This window comes from Cicer arietinum, chromosome 8 (genome assembly GCF_000331145.2).
Source record: "Cicer arietinum cultivar CDC Frontier isolate Library 1 chromosome 8, Cicar.CDCFrontier_v2.0, whole genome shotgun sequence".
NCBI classification, from domain to species: Eukaryota; Viridiplantae; Streptophyta; class Magnoliopsida; order Fabales; family Fabaceae; genus Cicer; species Cicer arietinum.
The window spans coordinates 3,097,457-3,119,994 of NC_021167.2; the positions used below are offsets into that span (position 1 = coordinate 3,097,457).

Here is a 22,538-nt window from a genome sequence, read left to right on the forward strand (position 1 = left end):
ACCTTTTTTTTTTTTTTTTTTTTTTTAATTTAGGATTTTCTTTTCCATTTTGTTGAAAACTAGTCTAAAGAGTAAAATCAATTATTCATGGCTCTGGGTGTAGCTGTTTGGTCAAATTTTCAACCTTTGGTGGATTAGTCGGTTATGAAAAATGACACTCTTATACCTTGTGGGAGGTGTGAAAGAAAAATAGAATAGATAAATGAAAAAATGACTCTTGTGTGTGGCATATGTTTTACTATAGGCTTAACTGGTCCCTACAAATGACGAATTTGGTATGAAATTAATTAAAACTAAAGCAATGTGTTCTAAAATATACTCCTACAAGATAGAGATTTACATGTATAGTAACTTACAAGCATATTAATGATATTAAGGATTTAACATTATGTATGACCAACAAACATGAATGAATAAAGAGCAATAACTTTGGTGATGGTCTTTTACTCATGAAAGGTACAATTAAGTGAATCCTTGAAACTATGAAAAGTTTTAGAGTATAAACTTCTATTAAATATTTATAACACTTTCACTTGGATGCTCATTAACAATATGTATGTCTTAATAAAATCTTATAAGAAAAATTTTACTGAAAGATATTTGTGAAAGAAAAAGAGACAGCATCCTTGTAAAAAAAATTGATTGGTTAAAAATCTTTAACTTTTATTCAATACTTATATCACAATATTGTGGAAAATTATGAGTGGAAAACTATGGGACTGTATAGTTTGTTTTTATCTCTTTTAAGATACTAATCTTCCAAATTAGCGGTACATGGATATTATCCTAACATAGAAGAATATTTCAATCATTTTCCTAGAAGACAAACCACAAATCTTTTATACGTCTTGAATCAAATAATTAAACTCAAGTATATTCTCAACTTATTTTATACACTACTAATTCTTTGAATTATATTGTTATGGGTTGTTTCACAACTCTTCTTAACTTGCTGGTTTGAAGCAAATCAAGTTGTCCACAAGATTGTATATTTTCTAATAAAAAATTACAATTAAAATTAAAAAACAATATATTCATACAATATCTCATACTTAAAAAAAAAATTAAATTTTATATATATGATTTGGTTCAATTTAAAAAAAAATAAAGAATTTGAAACTCAATTTGATCCAAATAATTTCACAATAAGATCAAATATATATCCAATAATATTAGATTTTATATAATTTTTCTTTTTTATTTGGATTGATTTACAATTTTTTTTTATATAAATTATTTTAGATATCAACACTAACAATTATCACATGCTTGAAATGTAAGCTCAACAATATTGTCAAGACGTGTTTTTAGGCTATCTATATGCTTCATTAACTTTTTTCCTTTCAAAATTTGAGTTTTACACATGAAAGGAACACAAATAGCATGACACCTAATCAAATGTCAATAATTTTAATTTCTCCCCTAGGAAAACAAAATTCTCCATTTTTTTTATATTATCTAAAGGCTACATTTGAAAAGGGAATTGATGTTCAAACATCATAATTGGGCTTCAAATATAATGTCTATTTGTTTTTTGACTTTGCGTACAGTGTTTTTGTGACTTACTGTTGAAATTTTGTATTACAATTATATATATATATATATATATATATATATATATATATAAGATAGTAAATAAATTAGCAAAGAATAATATTTCCTTTTATCAGCCCGGACAAAACCTTTTCCTCTCTAGTTTATTCATCATCTTAGATAATGTGATTTAGAGTTTTTTTATTTTTTTTTGTTGAAATTATTCATTTTTGGTATTTTCTTCTATCTTTTAATTAAAATAAGTGATTTTTATACTAATCTAATTTTATTTTGTATTTTTTTTAAAATGTAGTCGATTACATGCAAAACAGTTTTGTTCACTAACTTGATGCGGTGTTTTTTTATTTTCTTGTCTTATAATAATGTCTATTTCATTCAGATTAACATATTTGATTAAATGTTGATAATTAAATTAATGACTTAACGTCATTAACGTTGCTGATCTAGAGACATAGGTATTTCCATTGCTTTAATTTTGTCAGATCTGTAACCATTTTGCCATTTTATACTATTAACATAGATGTTGTGAGCTTGTTCACATAAATTATATTTTCCATTTTTAACAGTTATATATTTGTATTGTTTTCGATCAATTTATATTTTTTTGTAAAAATTTTAATTTAAATGAATGAATATAAATATATTTTTTAAATAAAAAATTTGAATGAATGATAGAGAAGTATACGCTGTCACTCGCTGTCTCAAATTCGATGTTTAAATTAGAGAGGGATGTAGATAAAATTTTACCATGTATATATCCCCACTCTTATACCTATACTCCACAATATTTTTAAAATGTCAATTTTTTTACTATTTTACATACTCAAATTCACTTTGTTTTTTTTACTATTTAAAGATTTTCGGACCAATCAATCCAAGTTATCTGAAAACTATAGGAAATTTTTTTATAAGATTTTTGATACAGAAGATTGAAAAGGTGCATATCGGAGATTTGTGATTTCAAGTTTTTCAATAATTACTGAAAACTATTTTTTAAGTTTTTCGGTTACGAGGTGTGTTTTGAAAATCTTGAAAAAAAAAATTTGGTAGTTCCGCAAATCTTCAAATAAGTTTTTCAATAGTTCTGAAAAACTTCAAATTAGTTTGAAGGTACAGACAAAAATATATAAAAAAAGTTTTTTGGAGTATAAATTATATAATGGAAAGCTTGAAAAACGTATTCTTGTAAAATAGAAAAAAAAGTTAATATTCACTTACGTACCAGAAAATTTAAATAATATTTACAGATAAAAATAATAATATTTATATAAAGCCAAATATGTCAATTTATCATATTTATGGAGTAGAATTCTAATATGGAGGGTACAGGTAAAATTTCCCAATTTAAAAAGTAAAGAAAATATCAATCAACCGCGACTTTAGTCTTTTGGGTTACATTGGGAAAAATAAAAGACTAGAGTTTATTATTCACACTCACACATATATCCATACCCCCCTTAAGTTATTTTCTCCCGTAGTGTACCCTTACAAAAGAAAAAGGGTCTTGTAATTGGGCCTCACATTTTAAGCAGTCGATTCATCTTTGTTTCTTTTGCAATAAAATTGGGCTGGGTTGGCTGTCCAGGCAGCTCTCACTTCAAAAAGGGCTTCAGAGTCGGGCCTACCTTATTGACCTGTTTATCTTCACTCTTTCAACAAAAGTAGAACAAAATAATTCAAATATTGCCATCAAATTCCCTCTGACGCCTCTCTCTGCGCTAGGGCTGGATAGATTCATTAATACTAGTATTTTGTTATCACACATTGATCAATTTGTTACTATTAGATTTGTTCATAATCTATCTTAATTATTGAGATAAGTGTTAAACTTTGGTCACAGACGTAAATAAAAGTATGTTTAAAGAATGCATGTATATAGTAACCAAATATATACATTTTGTTCTAATATTTTATTCTAGTGAATCTTTCTCTCTTTTACTCGTTTCTTTTTTCATCAGGTGTTTACATTTATTTTTGTACTCTCTTCTTTATAAGTAAATGTTTTACGTTGGCCCCACGATAATATTTGGTCAAGCTCCGTGCTTGATTATTCTATAATCTAGCTCACACCAATTCATTATTTATTAGTTTGATTTGGTTCCAATTTTATTCTCAACATATGTAAATTTAATTTAATCCAATCCGAATACTTTTAATTTTATTCTTGTACTTATAATTAAAGACGGAAGAAGTATATGTTTTAAATGTATCAGTAGACTCGAGACAATGAAATAATGAATTGAACGTAATTTGAAGTTATATCGAATTAATAGTTTAATAAAAAAATAGAACAAGGTTAACATATTGAGTCCGCAAGTAAAGTAGTTGTATTAATTAATGAAGTGGCAAGAAGCTAGGTATGAGCAATTCCCCTGTGTGTGAATTTGGTGGCATGTAGTAGTTGGAGGACGACGTAAACAATGAATGATACAAGAAGATTGTGTGCGTGAATTTCTTGGTTTGTTCGTAGGCGAAGAAAGCTAGAAGAGGTAGCTATTTTTCGTTAATTAATTTGTCCTATATAATAAAGTGAGATGAAAATGTCCAACGGGTTAATTTGAATTTGAATGCGCGTATTGAGTTTTATATATTTGCCTCTGCTGCAGGGGGGCTAGCTATGAGTACTGACAACAACAAACTAACAGAAAAGAGCATTTGAGAGCTACCTATAGCTTTACCATTCTCTCACCATATACTAATGCTTATGTAGCTTAGTTAATACACTATGGAGGATAAATATAAATAACACACATTTCCACACATCACACTTTATTTTAATAAGTCTACGTTCATTTTATACTAATATTATTTTTTTATAATGTAAATAATTGTATTTATAATATCAAATTCATTTATTAAAAATTTTAATTTTATTAATTCATATTGATATAACATTAATGTAAAATAACATTAACGTTAAAAATTTAAATATAAATTATTTGTATTATTATTTATTAATTTTAAATATATAAATTTAAAAATTAATTTTATATAATATTTATAATTTTAAAGACGAATTTACTTAGTCACTTGTCATAAAAGACATACAAATATTTTTATTTTATGGGAAGTGAGTAGGACAAATTGACAACTGCTTATTTTGTGTGACCCAGCTGCAAAGGCCGTGGCGGCATACATAGAACTTCTTTCTTGAATTAGCAAAGGAATTACAGAGAGAGAAAACTAAAAAATATCTCCAAATCAATCACTATATCTTGTGATGTGGAGGGGAGATTACATAAGAATTCCGTTATCTTTTCACTAGTTTATGTTGCTAATTTAAGTTTTTTCCATTGTATTGATCATGGACAACACCTACAAAATAACAAGTGCAAATTATCATTATTATTTAAAATTGTTGGTGTAACTTCAACAAGATTGACATTTAATAAATTCTAACTTAATACACTTTTTTTTTTTTTTTTTTTTTTTTGAATAATTTAAGTTTTTTAGTAGTTGATTTTGAAAAGACATTATCATAATTTACACATATAGTCCATAGTTTTTTTTTTCCTGAATAAAAATTAGCTAGTCCCTTACTATATTTTAGTACTTTTTCATTTATTGTTCTTTTTTTCTTTTAGCGATTCAATATTCTTAATTTATTTTTTTGTTTGTTTGGTCGCATACACATAAATATATATACTATTGTATTACTTTCCCTCGGATACTTTCTTTAACCAAAAAAATTGTTCTCTTTGAAGCAAAAAAAAAAAAAAGACTACAACACCAAAAAAAATCACACATGCATATGGACTACAAATATTTATTCAATACTAAGATATTTGTTTTGAAAGGTACTCAAAATAAATTTTTTGAATTATGAAAACTGAGCTTTCGATCATTTATTCAAACGCTAAGTTATCTCAATTGTTAATGAAAAATTAATTATTGATACCCTAGCACATATTATAACCAATATTTTTTTAATTAAAATATCCCATTTTTATATGTTTTTATTATGTAAAAACACATATTGTATATAAATTAACTATTGATTTAGTATCAAATATATCTTAGTTTAATTTATATTTTAAATAAGTTCAATTTAAAAAGCTAGATCCAAAGAAAAAAAACTATCTCGTCATAAACAAACTAATAGAAGAGTGCCGTGGTTCTTAAATACTAACATATATAAATTTTTTATAATACATATTATATCATTTTTAACAACAACAAAATTAACACTATTAAATTGTCATATTATTAGTATAAAAATATTAAGTGAGAAAAATATTTTATATATTGGTTCATTGATGCGTTACAATATCATTTAATGAGTTAAAAAGTATACGAATACCTGTCATACTCATAATGTATTGTATATTATTATTAAGTTGAGTATTAAAAGGATTAATCAAGAAAAAAGGTTAGACACTTTATTTAGTGTTGTTATTTGGTTCATATAGCTATTGCAAAATTAATAGGATAATATTTCAAGGCGAGATAGGAAACTACCCAAGCTTAATATATGCTCCAATAAAGATAATCACTTAAGGTGGTTTATTTTTAAATTGGAGGGTTTTATATTATGTTATTTTTTAAAAGTAAAGAATCAAGGGGTATTTTAGGTAAAATATAAAAAACATACAAATAGAAAGCTAATATATGTGTATTACTCATAAAAAAACAATGTAATATAACAACTTGAATCAAGTTTAAAAGCCTCTAGAAGCACGCGCCACACTATCATAAACCAAATTTGAGTGTCAAATTAAAAGCCAAACCCTTTTTGCCTTTACTCCAAAATATAGAATATATTCAACTAATTAAAAACAATTGCTGTACCAGCTGATATATTGGCGTAGATGCCAAAGGAAATAAATTTGTCTATACTAAGCTAGCTAGTTGTATATTGGCTAATAATTAATTAATTATAACCTACTATTATTATTATTATTTAATTAATATAGTTATTTTGACCATTATTAGTACTATAATATTTAGTGTCAATGTCACTATATTCCAACTAGCATACCTCAAAAAATTTATTAATGGAGATACATTCAATTTGTTGTTTTAAGGCTTCACTTTGTCTTGACTCCCTTTCATTAATTAATTAAAACAATCTCCTATATATATATATATATATATATATATTTAACTATATATAATATATTTATCTTGAATTTCATCCCCATCACCAATATCTATCTATCTTTCTATCTTAAATGTCAGTGACATAGTACCATGGCTGCAGATATTGGGTTTGTTTCCATGACTCAGATCCAAAATTCATCAAAATCACAATCCCAAAAACACCACAAAAACAAAACAAAACAAAACCCTAACTCCACCACCGCCTCATCAACTTGGATGTGGAACCCTAAAGAAGAACAAGAACATGAAGAAGAAGATGATGATTCATGGGAGGTAAGAGCTTTTGCTGAAGACACAAGGAACATCATGAACACTACATGGCCACCAAGGTCTTACACTTGTACTTTTTGTAGAAGAGAGTTCCGGTCAGCTCAAGCCCTCGGCGGTCACATGAACGTCCACCGCCGTGACCGTGCTCGTCTCCACCAAAACCACCACCACCACCCACCTTCTCTTCCTTCTTCACCTTTCATAAATATCCCACCTCAAAACCTTGTTGCAAATGGTGGATTGTGTTTTCTTTACCATTTACCAAACCCTAATAATAATAGTAATAATGGTGAATCTCCTTCTACTCTTCTTTCTATATCTTCTTCATCTTATCCACCAAACAATTTGATGATGCAAATGCAAACTCTCTCTCCATCTTACTCTACCAAAGTGGAACAACAACAACAACAACATGGTTCTTCCACCTCCATTGATGATAATAATGGTCATGATGAAATTGAAGAGCTTGATCTTGAGCTCCGCTTGGGGCATAAGCCAGCATAGATATTTATATTTATATTTATATTTATAGATGGATATTTATATTTGAATCATATATTTATTATGTTGGTTAATTAATTAATTTTTGTGTGTGATGAAAATTAATTAAATTCAAAATTCCAACAATTAAGCTCTCTTATATTAAATTGTTCTCTCTCTTTTGAAGTGTGTGAAGAAGAAAATTTATTGTAATTTTGTTGATGATTGAGACACCATGTCCAGCTTTTACATAGTTAAAATTGATAGGTTTTACTTTTGGGTTTGGAAATAGTTTGGGGGGTTTAAAATAAATAATTTATCATTTCTTTAGTTAATTAATTTGATATTGATTATATCATATATAGTGTGATTGTTTTGTGATTATGAAGGTCCACATGGGAGGGAATGGAAAAGGAAGATAGGGAGAGGAGAGGAGAGGATCCACAAGTAAAATTTTAAAAGAAAAAAGAAAATTGTAAGTTGGAATTAATTTAATTAATGATGGAAAAAGATTAGGGTTTTGAATAAGAGACTGAAAAAGGTTGCAGTGAAGTGTCATTTTCTGTATTAGTGTTGTGTAAGTATGTTTCTGGGCATACATTTCCGTGGGGATTATTTTCAAACTTTTTTCTCCTAAATAAACAAATGAAGTAATATAATCTTCACTGTTCACACCCTTTTTTACATGTAACTACAAATATGCCACTTTTTTTTCAGTTTACTGTTTCTTATTTTGGTTTACTATTTTTCTCTTTCAGAGATTCTGTTTAATGTTTCCTATTTTGGTTTATGTGTTGCTGTGGAAATGGCAAACTTTGTCTTCATAAAAACTTTTTTTTTTTAAGGAAATTGTTAGTTGTTAGCAGGTTATGTAAATAGTTTTATTCTCAAACTTCTTTGATATTTGCGTCGATTAATTAATTTGTTAACTTTGATGTTATTTTTTTTAGGTTTATATCATTCATGAGATGATAGTAATTTTTTTTTTCCGTTATGGTATTTATAGCCTTACTGGAAGAAAAAAAAAATACAATAATTATAATTATTTTGGTACTCCTTTTGTTCCAAATTATAAGTCACCGATAGATACACACACATTAAGAAATATAGTAATTTTTGTGTATAAGTGAAATTATGTGTTACTTTATAAAATTATCCTTCAATAGGGTATGAAAAAAATAATTAAGAGAATTTGCAAAGAGAGTAATAAATATTAAAGAGTATAACAGAAAATAAGTTTAATTTGTATTTGATACTTGCAATTATAATATTTTTTGTTTGGTTTTCATAACTATTTTTTGTTTGGTTTATATCTCTACAAATATAATTTTATTTTAAAATAGTTGTTTCATGCAACTTCCGTTATAAGAACTATAACACCATTAAACCATATGTAAATGACACATTCATCCTCCAGCTCTCCGTTTATCCTTACACAACATCCGAAACTACCTTAACCTCTAAAACTTCGTCGATAAAATAAGTCTCATTTCTTGGAAACTCTCCTTTTGGTTTGGTGGTTTGTGCAATATATCGAAAACCTTTTAGTTTTGGAACACTTTTTTTTCTATGTGAAACGACACCGTTATACTAACCGAAAGGAAAGAGTTTTGGGTGTTTCCAACAATGATCTATTGAAAGAAACTAAATCTTTATTGGATTTGATTGGAAAAAGACCCAATACTCCATATGTGAGAGAACAGAAAAATAAGGTTGTTGTTGAGATAGTCAATTTGGTGGAAAGTGGTGCAGTTATAGTGATAAGTGAAGTTTTGGTTAAAGTTGAAGAGTTTGGAAAGAGGGAGTGGCAAAATTAGTTTAACGACATTACAGTTTTTGTAATAGAAGTTTGATAGAAAAACTATTTTAAAATAAAATTATATTTGGAGAGATATAAAACAAAGAAAAAAACTTCCGAAGACTAAAATTAAAAAAGATTATAATTGCAAGATCTAAAAATATATTTAAATCTAAAAAATAATATTAATTTTTCATTGATATTAATATTAAATGACTTAATATATATATATATATATATATATATATATATATATATATATATATATATATATATATTGACTTATAATTTGGAATGGAGTTGTATAACTAATATATAAGTAGTGTATTTTTAGTTAAAAAAACTAATACTGTTAAAAATTTGAAACGGGACTCCTAAAAAAACCAAAAAAAATATCTTATAGATAGTAGAAAAGTCATTAACATTTAGTGTAGAGTTATTTTTGAAAAAAAAAATTAGTGTAGAATTGCATATGACAAATATTTGAGAATAATTAAAATAGTAAAATATTCATATAGAGAATTTTATATTATTTTATTACGAATGAAACTGATGATTTTTTAATATATTAATATATTATTATTTATGCATATTTGAGTCAATTTATTAGTATAAGTAAGTACAATTTATGATTGTTTGAATTTTTATTGTGAATTTATATTATAAATTAAATAATTTAATTTTTTAATTAAATTATAAAAAAGTTATATTTTTTATTGATGTATCCGTACCTTGAAATTTTTATAAAATATCTTATTTTATACCCATAGGTATCGTACTCATGCATCATCATTGATGATGATCTATATTTGGAGTATTGTTGTACCAAGGATGATTTGCACATGTTAAACGTATACCCTCCTTAATAACTTCGTAGGCTTTCAAAGCTATGTTAATTGTGTTCAAATATAGCTTTGGAAATTATGGAGGCCAAAGTATAACACATTGATCAGCCAGAAAATTTTGGATCCATATTAATGCTAATTTATACAAGAGTTTACTGAAATGATCACCACAGAAAAAAATATAAGATGTGTTCACAGTACACACACTTTTCTAACAACATTCATCTATGAAATAGTTTATTGCATTCGGGGTTTTTATGTACTATTTCTCTCTCTAATTATAAGAATTATTTTAGAGAAAAAAAATTGTCAGTAAAAGATTTTCTCATTAATATACTTTTATATTTGATATCTTACGGTTAATTCCTAACTTCATCTCTATAGCCAAGTGATTATAATTAATTAAGGCCAAATTTAAGACACTCTACGTTGTCAAAAAAAATGTTTGGCAAACGACAGCTACAATGCAATTGATATTGATCCTCCTTAATTGAAAATTTAGAGTTATAATTAATCTTGAATAAAAAATAGGCTGTAAAAATTTGAAAAAGAATTAATCATAAAGGAAAAAAGGATTCTCACTGCCTAAAGTCCCTCCCCATCTCAAACTTTTTTGTTGGACTTTCATTAATCCTGACAAATATTGTCGCCATGTTCAAAACATTCACTTATTCAACGCCTCCATTTATCTTATAATCTAATTTTTTGCATATAAATTGAAAGTACTTTCAATCCACCGAGTCCTCAGATAGTTGTGATAATCGATGTTCCAATTAAATTATCTTCCTTAACAAGATCAATGACTTATTCCATTGCCGTTATTATTATTATTATTTAATTTATATATTATTGTAAATATTATTATTCAATCACAATTATTAAATAAATATATTTAATTTTTATTAAAATTATCTTTAAAATTATTATTGTAATGTATTAAATATATAACATAAAGTATAATTAAATCTAGATTCTGGATACTTGATGATTGATCGGTCAATGAAATAGAAAATGAATATATTCTATTTTATTTATCTCTTTAATTATATTAACTAATTGCATTATTTAATCGTAAAAAAATAGAGACAAAATACGTAATATATATTTTTATTTTTATATATTTCTATCTCCTACTCTCTATTCCCTTTGACTTACCTACATTTAAAAAATATAATAATCTAAATAATTTAATATCAAAATTTGATATATAAAAAATTACTTTGTGTAAATTAAGTCATTTATCTCAATATTATGGTTTTAAATTAAGGTATAGAATTGCAATTACAGTTATAATATTGTAGATTTTAAAATTAGAATTACTCGTATTTTTTTTATTATATGTAAAAATTTACAACATAACTATCACTCAAAAGGACCGTTTAAAATCATGTACAATTCCTTATGTTTCCCTCCAACAACCAAACACAAATGTCCAAACCATTGTGTAATCCAACAACACTGAAATGTCCTCAATTACCACGAAAATACGACATATCCACAAATTATATGGGGGTTTCTATCTTTGGCGTTAACATTGTGCAGTTGGTTGGTAAATGTGTGTGTCTTAATTTTCTAAGGTTACATAATTAATAAATAAAAAAAAAAAAAAAGTGTTGTATATTTGTTTGGTAGTCCTCTGCGATGACGGTAAAATATCGGCTTAAGGAAGCATGCAGGTAGAGCAGAGGCAGAATTAGTAGAATGCGTAAAGAACAAGTAGAAGTAGTAGCATATGCCATATAATACAATTACTATTATTAATCAACATCTTTTTTCATCTAATTAATTGCCCAAATAGCCTATATGCCCTATATATGCATACCCCTTCCTAAAAAGTAACTACTAATTTATATTTGTCCCCTACCTACCTACCTGAATCTTTCTTTGTAGTACTACTTTTGCATTCTCTTAATTAATTATTTTCACTCATAACATTATGGCCTCATTAATTAATTAAAATTTAATTAAATGAGTGTCAGGAAACTACAACCAATCAGGGGACCCGTGGTACATGTGCTTGTGTCTTTCCTACCTATAGTACTGCTGTGCAATCTTTGTTCAATTCATGCGTAGATTTCTTCTTCATTGCAAATTTTATTCAATTTTTCTTCCTAATCAAAATATCCTACTCAATTTTAATTTCACTATGTAACAACACATGTTCAATGCTCATCAAGTGAAATGTACTACATATTACTCATATGTGTACTATATCGTAAATTACCTTTTAATTAATATATAAGTTTATTTTTTCCTAACTCTTTTATTCGTATGGAACTAGTTTCCATGACATACAATTTAGAGGTTGCAGAATGCATTTCTATTTTTTAAGAGATCAATAAAATTAATTGCATTGAAGTAAATTTTTTAATAAGTATAAATTAGTATTTTTTATAATATAGATAAGAGGAACTAATGAATTATGCTAGTGAGATATTCTTTTCAAAATTCACTCTTTAATTAGTTAAAATTTAACCGAGTCTAATTAAAGTGTGTTAATGGCAATGCTTGTAAATGATTAAAAGCCTCCAGAGTGTTTGTAATGGCAATGCTCTTAATTGATTTGAAGCCTTCAAATTGTTAATAATTTTTAGGTAATTTCTTTTCCTATCTCTTGTGTTCAAATACACTTTTGAATTGACTATATCCAAATAAAAATTAAGGAATTCTAAAAAAAGCATAGAGGAGAGAAAAAAAAACTCTTATTTCTATTTTGATACTTATACAACAATTAACTACAATTTATTTTTTAAGTTACAATTTTTATGTCAAAATTAACTATTTTGACGATTTGACGGTCATTTGAGTGATGTGTATATGCTGATTTAAAAAATTATAAGTGATATAAAATTTAAATTAAATAATGCAACTTTAATAATTTAAAATAAATAAATAATTTTTTGTAAAAGTACTTTTTTACTACAAATTTTTTGAAAATTAAAAAGGAAATAATTTTTTAAAAATTTTATTTTCATTTACTTTAAAGATATCTTAAAAAAAATTATATTACCTATATTTTGTTAAAAGAAATTGTTTACTTTTCTTTTTTTAAAGTAAAAAAAAATATTGTATCTTTTTTTTTATTTCCAGATATTTTTAAATAAACAAATGATTTTTGTTTTAGTTTTCAGATATTTTTAATGTAAAAAAGATTTTTTTACAAATATATTATTTTATTTTAAAATTATTAAAGCAATATTATTTAATTTAAAATTTATCTCACTGTGATTTTTTACATTGTTAAATACACATATCTAAAATACTTGTCAAACCACTAAATTAAAATTGCAGAGAGAAAAAAGAAACTAAAATTTTGGATTTCATAATTCCTAAAATAGGAGGTTAAAACTCCATTTTCACCTATTTAGAAGTACGATGCCACTGCATTATTTAAAAATTAGAATATTGTAATTATATAGAATTCAGCGTGAATAGAAAGATAATAATAATATGCAGTCACTTGATAACTTTGCAAATAAAACAAAATTAACTGTTCTTGTGCAACAAAGGAGACCACTCTTTAATAATCAGTATTGAATCAGAGTGTAAGTAGAACTTTTATCGTTGGTACTTTTAAGACGCAGATACTATATCTCTGTTAAAAACAATAGTAGTTTATGATCGGTCTTCAGTGCTACTTCTTTACTCGAGAGATCATAATATATTCAACAGGGGACCACTACTGCCACTTCTTAATTTACTCCATTCTCATTTTTTAATTTCATTATTTTAATAAATAAAAATAGATTAACTTCAAACATAATTTATGTATATATATATAATAACTCTAATTAGATTTTACTTTTATTTTTAAAACAACTTTAGTTCTTATTATTATTAACATAATAATGACTAACATGGTTAAATATTCATTCAAGTGAAAATATGAGACTTTAGACAATGAGAATAATAAATTGTAATTAACGTTACCCTGTCGCGGACCCCATGAAATGCATAGGAACAGAATAGCCAGCTAAGAGTAGCACATAAATTTATGGGCACTCTGCATGACTACCTCAACTCTCATTTGGCACCATACTCATCATCTTCCTCTAGGCTCTATGTGTTCTGTCCTTCACTCACTGGTCCCCTCTTCTAGTCTAGTTATCATAAATTGGGGAAATATGTTTAATTACTATTCTTAAATTAAGCAACAAATTTGAGGAAGAATACTGCAATTTGATATCTTGTAGAAAATTTTAAAATAAATTAATGTATGTATTTTGTTTCAAATTTGTCTAGAAAATTTTGCACTAATTTAAGATGAAATTGATATTAAAAAAAAAAGTAAAAGATTATATGTTTATTAATCATTTTAAATTCATCTTTAAATTTTACACATATTTGAGGCAAAATTCATGAATATATATACAGATGAATAGAAATATTTGTCGCTAATCAATCTATTTTGTCTCGACTATCAATGTCATAACCGACTTAAAATAATAATATAAAATTTTGAGAATGTTCTAGGAATACATTCAAGAGTCTATATGAGAGTAAACACGTACCCTCTCTGTTTTTTATTACATTTCAATAAAATTTAAAAGTACTTTTTAATTATAAATATTTTTTTAATTATCTCAATATAATAAAACCATCTATTTTTAATAGATTAAGCAACAAAATTATAATTTTTGAAAGTTAAATTTACTATTAGAGAATTAGATTTCATTTATAAAAAATGTTATTTATTCTTATAAATTGTTTCAATAACAATCATAATAAAATACTTTAAGTAGCATACAAAGTAACTTTTTGAATAAATGTACTAAAAAATATAACATTTACATATTTATTCTTACAACTTTTGATATTATAAAAAATAAGAGATTACATTTTTTGTTAAATAATTAATTCCACTTATCAATGATAAATTAAATGTATATTTTTTAAAATAAGTCATTAATAAATTTTAAATTTTAAATTATTTATATTTAGATTTTTTCTCTAAAATATGTCATACTGTACTCCTTTTGTAATAACTAAGATATCTAATTGTTTTATATATATTAAAAATATATTAATAAAAAAGAAATCATTATTTTTAATTGTTTTTATTATAAATTAATACATTATCGATATAGTAAAGATGTAGTATAAAATTTTTCTCCCTCCATTACTATAATATATGAGAGAATTATTGAAATATCTTCTAGTTATATATAAGAAAAAATTAAGATTTAAAAGTCGTAAGAAAAAATTACAATTTAAAAGTTGTAATGTTTTTATGGTTTAAATTATTTTTATGTTCAAATTAAATGTTTTTTATTTTTAATATTATTAACAAATAATTTAAATAATAAATATATTTTAAAAATCGTAATTTGTTTTATATATAATTAAAAGATATTTCAATAACTCTCTTATATATTATAGTAACAGGGGGATACATTTTTTATATTATGTACTTGATAATGCATTAGTTTTTAATAAAAATAATTAAAAAAATAATTGTAAATGGTCAAATAATTTTAATATTTTTTATTATAATATATAATTTGATAAAATAATTTTTTTTAATTAATTTTAATATATGTGAGAAAATCTTAAACCATCTTTATATGAATGGTTTAAATAATGTGGTAGTTACAACATTTAAAATTCAAAATAATATTAATTAAAATATATAATTAAAAATTTCATTCATTTTAAAACATTTTTTTATAAAAAAAAAGGTCATAGGACGGAAGAAATGGTAGCAGATTCTGAACACTGCTCATAATTTCTCTCTCTTTCTGTAACTGATATGGATGTTCAGAAAACTCACAACCATGAATTCAGTGTCCTGTACATATTTACATCTCCGTGTGTGCGCCTTTGCATTCACATGTCGCCCTGCTTGTGGTTTGTGGTTTGTCGAATGCTTCTCAATAACATAAACCTACATATATACTATACCATAGCTACAACATTAATGCTTCTGCTTCTAAACATAAATGCCTTTATACACATATCGCCTCTAAATTATTTTTTACTGTCACCAGATTCATATAATAATTTAATACTTGTCATTAATTAATTATATAATTTTTTCATAATATATATAAATTTAATTTATTAATTAAATATTTATGTTTTTATTTATTATTATTAATATCATAAATATAAATTAAAAGATACCATTTTTAATGTATTTAATATTAATTAAATTGTGTAATAAAAAAAATACTCCTATATCTCATAGTAATTTTTACTTAAAAAGAAACACATATCTTAAAATAACAGTTACTTTCAGGATAACATTAATTATCTTTTAACTGTTTATACTCTTTATATATAAAGTATTAAAATAAATGAGAGTCAACCAATAATTATAAAATTTATTGAATAAAATCTTATTATTTTTCTTAAATATTTCAATTATGCTGTGATACTTTTTTTAAATCGATTATTGTGGAACGATTACAGTACTACATAACATGAAATTTTGTTCTCAATTTCGCAGAGCATACGCTATGGTGTCAATGAAATTGCAAAATTTGTTTATTTCTAAATTTGGCAAAAAAACCACCATGAATAAAGGTGTCAATGTTAACCTAGTGCCATACCCCCTATTATCTTCTCATTTTTTACTAGATATATAATTAGAATCTATTTTTTCTTTCAAATTATCTATTTTAATTGTTTATTGTTTTTTTATTTAAACAAATTATTTCTACACATGTTTATTTTTTATTTTTTTATTTTCTATTTCATCTTATTTGTGCGGTGTTGTATTTATTTGTGTTGGTGCAACATTTTATTTTTCTGTCTTTTTGTAATGTTTTTTTTTGTTCAAATTGACAAATCAACTTTAATCAAGTATAAAATCAATCAATGCTTTTGCAATTTATTAAGCGCATAATAAAAGTACAATTTCAATCAATGATTTTGACATTATGAGCGTTACAATTTCAGATACATAGATATTTTGGACATTTTAGATTAATTATTTTTATAAAAATTATTATATTTATACACATTTTATCGTTTTACGTTATTAACTTGGATGTTGAGAATTTATTCACTAATTCATTATTTTCAGTTTTAACAATTTAAAATTATGATATTTTTATCATTATAATTTTTATTTAATTTAAATGAATGAATATTATTTTTAACTAAACAAAAACTAAACATAATTATTTGTGATGGATCCTAAATTCCTAATGTGACACTAAATATTTTTCTTTCATAATATATTTTATGAAGTCCAAAACACATATTAAAATGAGGCATTTTAATGTATGAAACAAAAGAAAAAACAAGATTAATATCCACCAACAAAATTCGATCATGTAACCTCTCTTCAAGAAAATCTCAGCTATGTGATCATGCAATTTTAATTAATGACATGAGAATTAGAACAATTAATATTAAATGATTTAAAATTTGAAAATATAAAATAAAAATAAAAGAAGGGTATTTGTGAAAAGTGAGAAGGTGTGGGAAGTGGGATTGAGGTGTAGTCGTGGTCAGTGTGTGGGCTCCAATTAAGAATCAGTAATGATTACCTTTCTCTTATCCTTATCTGCATGGATGGAACCCTCTCATCTCTTTCTCTTTCTCTCTCTTTTCCTTTCCCTTCCTTCTAAACAATTGACAGTTCTTAATAGTGACACTTCCCCATACATACATATTACATACTTTGCTTCCCCAGATTCCGAATATGACATTTCCACTTGCTCTTTTTCATTTTTCATTTTTCATTTTCACATCGCTTTTACTTATTTACTTTCTCTCTTTTATTATATTCTATTTCTTTTTTAATCTTTTTCTTCATTTATGCCCAATTTCTATCTATTCCATTTACGACCGATTCAAACTTTTTAAAAGTTTTATTCTAATTTTAAAAATTAAATTTAATAAAAATAAAAACAACAAAATTTAAATTTTAAATTATAAATAATATTTCAGTACAATTTTAGGTTAATATTAACATTCTAAGTATTCAAAAGTAATTATTATTTTAATATCTTTTAAATAAAAAAATCAAATATAATAAACAAAAATTGAAATATTTTTTATTTTTTATTTACTTTATACAACTGAGCTAGAAATCCCTACTTATGGCCACCCCTGTTTCAATTAACACATTATTTTCAAAAACACAGAAAAACAAAAACACATATTCTCTCAATCCGATTACTATTAAGTTAAAAAATGAGAGAGATAATGAAAATTGAAATACAATAATATATTTTACAATTTTCTCTTTCTTTTTTACTAAATTGAAAAATCAAAACTATAATTTTTTTGAAGTCAAATTGATCGTATGAGGCTATCAACTTTTTGTTGTGGCCTAAGGTATACAATCCAACTTACAATTAGGGAAAAAAGAATAATCCAACTAATTATCTAGTAAATGTTTTTATTTATTTATTTATTAAAATTAAGTGTTTTCTTTATAACTAGACTAGATAGATCAATCACGCCTGTGTGTGTTTAAAGGGCGGGTGTGGCATATGGATTTTGAAGAGATGATTAGAACAAGAAAATAGATTATATTTGTTTGTTTTACAATGAGTCTCGTGATGGATGTTACTTAATAAAAAAAGTGTTATTTCAAATAAATGTTATATATATATATATATATATATATATATATATATATATATATATGAGACGTATGAAGTGTGAACATATATTTATTGTGAGAAATGAAAATTATTAATAATTATTATTAAATTTAATTAATGTATAAGATTAAATTATTAACTAAAAATATTATATCTCTACTCAATAATTTTTTGATACTATATGCTATAATATTTTTAAATTTATTTTTTTTATTTTCATAATAACTCGAATTAAAAATACTTTAAAAAAATATTATTTTTATATTTTTTTGATTTAAAAATTTAATTTTTATTAAACCTGCATTTTTATTATTTGTTATAATATTATTGTAACTTTCAAAAATTTCAATCCTTATTATTGTAATATTTTATTGACTCAAATTTCACAAATTTCAAATTTCAATCATAGTAATTTAATTATTGAAAATATTATTTCGAGTTTATATAATCTAATAACTTATTTTTTTCATTTAACCATTATTAATTTAGAATTATTTATTATAAACAATATTTTTAATAAATTCATTAATTTGTTTATTGTAATAAAACCGTGGGTGTAACTAGTTTGAATTATGATATTCAAAATTCGTTTTTTAAAAGTTCTATATATATATATTTTGAAAATTATTTTTCAAGGGATTTTTTAAAATATTATTTTTTTTCATATTTATTTTTATTAATAAAAAACGATGATTAAAAAGTAGTTTTTTATTTTGATAAACAATAAAAATAAAGGTTTAATAAAATTAGAATTCTTGAGTCAAAAAAATATATAAACAAAAAAAATCATTAAATAATTCTATCTCACAACTATTGAAAGGAGTTTTATATTTTGGATACAACATTAAGGAGTTTTTAAAAATAGAAAGAAAAATCTTTAGTGAGTAATTTAATCTTATGTTTTGATTAAATCCAATAGTTATTATTAATAGTTTTCATTTCTAATAATAACTATCGGTTTTCATTTAATACGATATATATATATATATATATATATATATAATTAAAAGTGATAGTAATACACATTTTTTAATAACTCTATTTGATTGATTAAAATTTATATAAATTATGTTAAAATATACGAGTCTCATATAAATTTAGTAAATTTTATACATATTTTAACTAATTAAAATATTTTAAAATACATAGTAAAGAGTGTGCTTACTAATTTATTGGTGAATTTTAGACTTTAAAAACTTTAGGTTAAAGAATGTTTAAAAAAAAAATTCAATTTAAGGAACGTAAAAACTTAGCGATATATCTTTTAGCAAAACTTTATTTGCTTTTATTTTTTCATCTCTTCAATAAAAAAGGATAATTTGGAGTTAATTTTTTTTAAAAAAATCATCTCTCTAAGTATTTTTTATTTTATTTTATTTAAATGAGTGATCTTCACATATATTTATTTTTTTCTTTGGTGTGGCGTTCTGATTTCTAATTTTGTTGTGATAATTTTTTAATTTAAATTAACATATTATTTTTGATCTAATATATATTCAATCAATGATTTTGGCATTTGCAACATTACAACTCCGGAAGTATGAATATTTCTGACATTTTAATTTTGTTATATTTGTAGGTTTTATCACATTTATAAATATTTTTTTCGCTTTAAGCTATTGACATGAATCTTATGAATTTGTTTGTAGATTTATCTTTTATATTTTTAATTACTTTAAAATATATTATTCTCGATCGATATAATTTTTATCAATTTAAATGAGTTAATATTATTTTTAATCAAAAAAGAAAACTTCAATTTAAAAATAGGCTTAATTGCAGTTTTGGTCCCCCTATTTTAGCTGATTCGCAAAAGTAGTCCCCCCATTTTGTTTTTCCCCAGTTTTGGTCCCTCAAACAGAATTTTGGTCCAAAACTTGATGAAATTTTATTTTTTTTGCATTTATTTAAGTCACATCATGCCTCAAAATCTCATTTGCAACAATTGTACTTAGAATCTATGATTATAAATGGTGTAGTACGACTTTAAAAAATGAAATTTCATTAAATTTTTGATCAAAATTCTGTTTGGGGGACCAGAACTGGGGAGAAACAAAAATGGGGGACTACTTTCGCGATTCAGCTAAAATAGGGGGACCAAAATTGCAATTAAGCCTTAAAAATATATTGGCTCTTTATCTATCTTCATACCAGTTTAAACTTGGATTTAAATAAATCTTATTTTATATTTAAAAATATTTTATCCTAATATAAGTTTTAGATCTCTAAACATGTTGGTCATAAAAAGAAAATATTATGTGCTAATAATTTGGGGCAATAGGTCAAATCTTGAGACTTTCTTTCTCTGAATAAGGGAGACAGATCTTTGAATGCAGGTGGACGGGTTTCTACCCTGCACCTCTACACCTAAATCTCTAACACCCCTAATAAACGTGAAAATACAATATTATCCTTTTAATCATCTATAAAACTTTTAAATTTTTTACCTTATCATTTTTTCACCCCCAATTTCAAAAATTTAGAAAAAATATATTAACTTTCGAAATAAAAAGAAATTGCAATCTCGAAAATTTTAAAGTTCCGAAACATAAAATTTCAAGATTTTCAAAAGTTTTGATCAATTCAAAACTTTCGAAATAGAATATTTTCAGATTTTCAAAAGTTTCGAACAATTCGAAATAGTAATTTTCCAAAATTTACGAAATGCAAATTTTCAATTTTTTTAAAACTTTCGAAATAAAAAATTTCAGAATTTTCAAAAGTTGTTTAGAACTTTCGAAATAGGAAAAATGAGATATAATAGGAAACTTTTGAAATAAAAAAATGAGTTATAATTGAAAATTTTCGAAATAGGAAACTTTTGAAAGTTATGCTGTATTAAGAAATGAGTGGTAAAAAAAGTTGAATATAGTTAAAAGAGCAAAATTGTATTTTCATGTTGATTGGGGTGAAAGTTTTGGGTGTGGGGGTGCAGGGTAGAATCCCGATACGTAGAACTAGTCAGTATTTGGGTCGGAATGGACTATCAATGTGGCCCAATATTACAGCCCAAGAGAGATTGAACTGAAACTCAACACGTAGAAAAATGTATCATGCACCCCCTCACTTTAACTTCCCACCCCCCATTCCAAATGAAAATACCATTTCGTCCCTTAAAAAAATTAACTACTCCATTATTCACCCAATTTTTCGAAACTTCCAAAATTTTCAAACTTTCGAAATATAAAAAAGTGATTTTTTTTGACGTTTTAGAAACTTTTGATAAACACTAACGTAATTTTCTAGAATATTTTGATATTTTCGAAACTTTTAATAAATCTGAAACTTTCGAAATGTATTTTTCCATAATTGATCAAAAATTCGAAACTTTTGATCAATTTGAAAGTTTCGAAACTTCCTAAATAGAAAATTTCATAATTATCGAAACTTTCGAAACTTCCGAAATAGAAAATTTCAGAATTTTCGAAAATTGTGAAACTTCCGAAATGGAAAATTTCAAAATTTTCGAAACTTGCGAAATAGAAAATTCCAGAATTTTTGAAACTTTCAAGCTATTCAAAACTTTCGAAACTTTGGTAATCATGAAAAATTCCGAAATGCATTTTTATTTGTAATAAATAGTAATAAATAATAATAAATTTATAGTAATAAATAAATAGTAATACATTTATAGTAATAAATTAATAATAATAAATTTGATATCTATTTTCGGAAGTTTCAGTAATTTAAAAAAAAATTGAAAGTTTCGAAACTTCTGAAACTTTCGAAATGGAATTACTTCGAAGGTTTGAAATTTTTGAAGTATATGTGCTTCGAAAATTTCAAATTCATCCAAACTTTCGAAACTTTCTAGAAAAATACACTTCAAAAGTTTTATATTTATCCAAAGTTTCAAAAATTTCTAAAATATTTCATTTCAAAAGTTTGGTATTTTTTCAAAGTTTCTTAATTAGTAATTTTTTTATACAT

General features: G+C 24.5%; 1 protein-coding gene across 1 annotated transcript; it reads left to right on the top strand.

The window, feature by feature from the left end:
- The first annotated feature begins 6,667 nt into the window (after window positions 1–6,667).
- Window positions 6,668–7,551, top strand: LOC101504981 (uncharacterized). Its single transcript, XM_004511729.4, has one exon. The coding sequence runs from the start codon at window positions 6,745–6,747 to the stop codon at window positions 7,426–7,428; it is 684 nt and encodes a 227-aa protein (XP_004511786.1). The 5' UTR covers window positions 6,668–6,744; the 3' UTR covers window positions 7,429–7,551.
- The last annotated feature ends 14,987 nt before the right edge of the window (window positions 7,552–22,538 follow it).

What these genes read in the sequence shown, in the direction of transcription:
- LOC101504981 (XM_004511729.4), top strand. Translation starts at nt 6,745, where the DNA reads ATGGCTGCAGATATTGGGTTTGTTTCCATGACTCAGATCCAAAATTCA.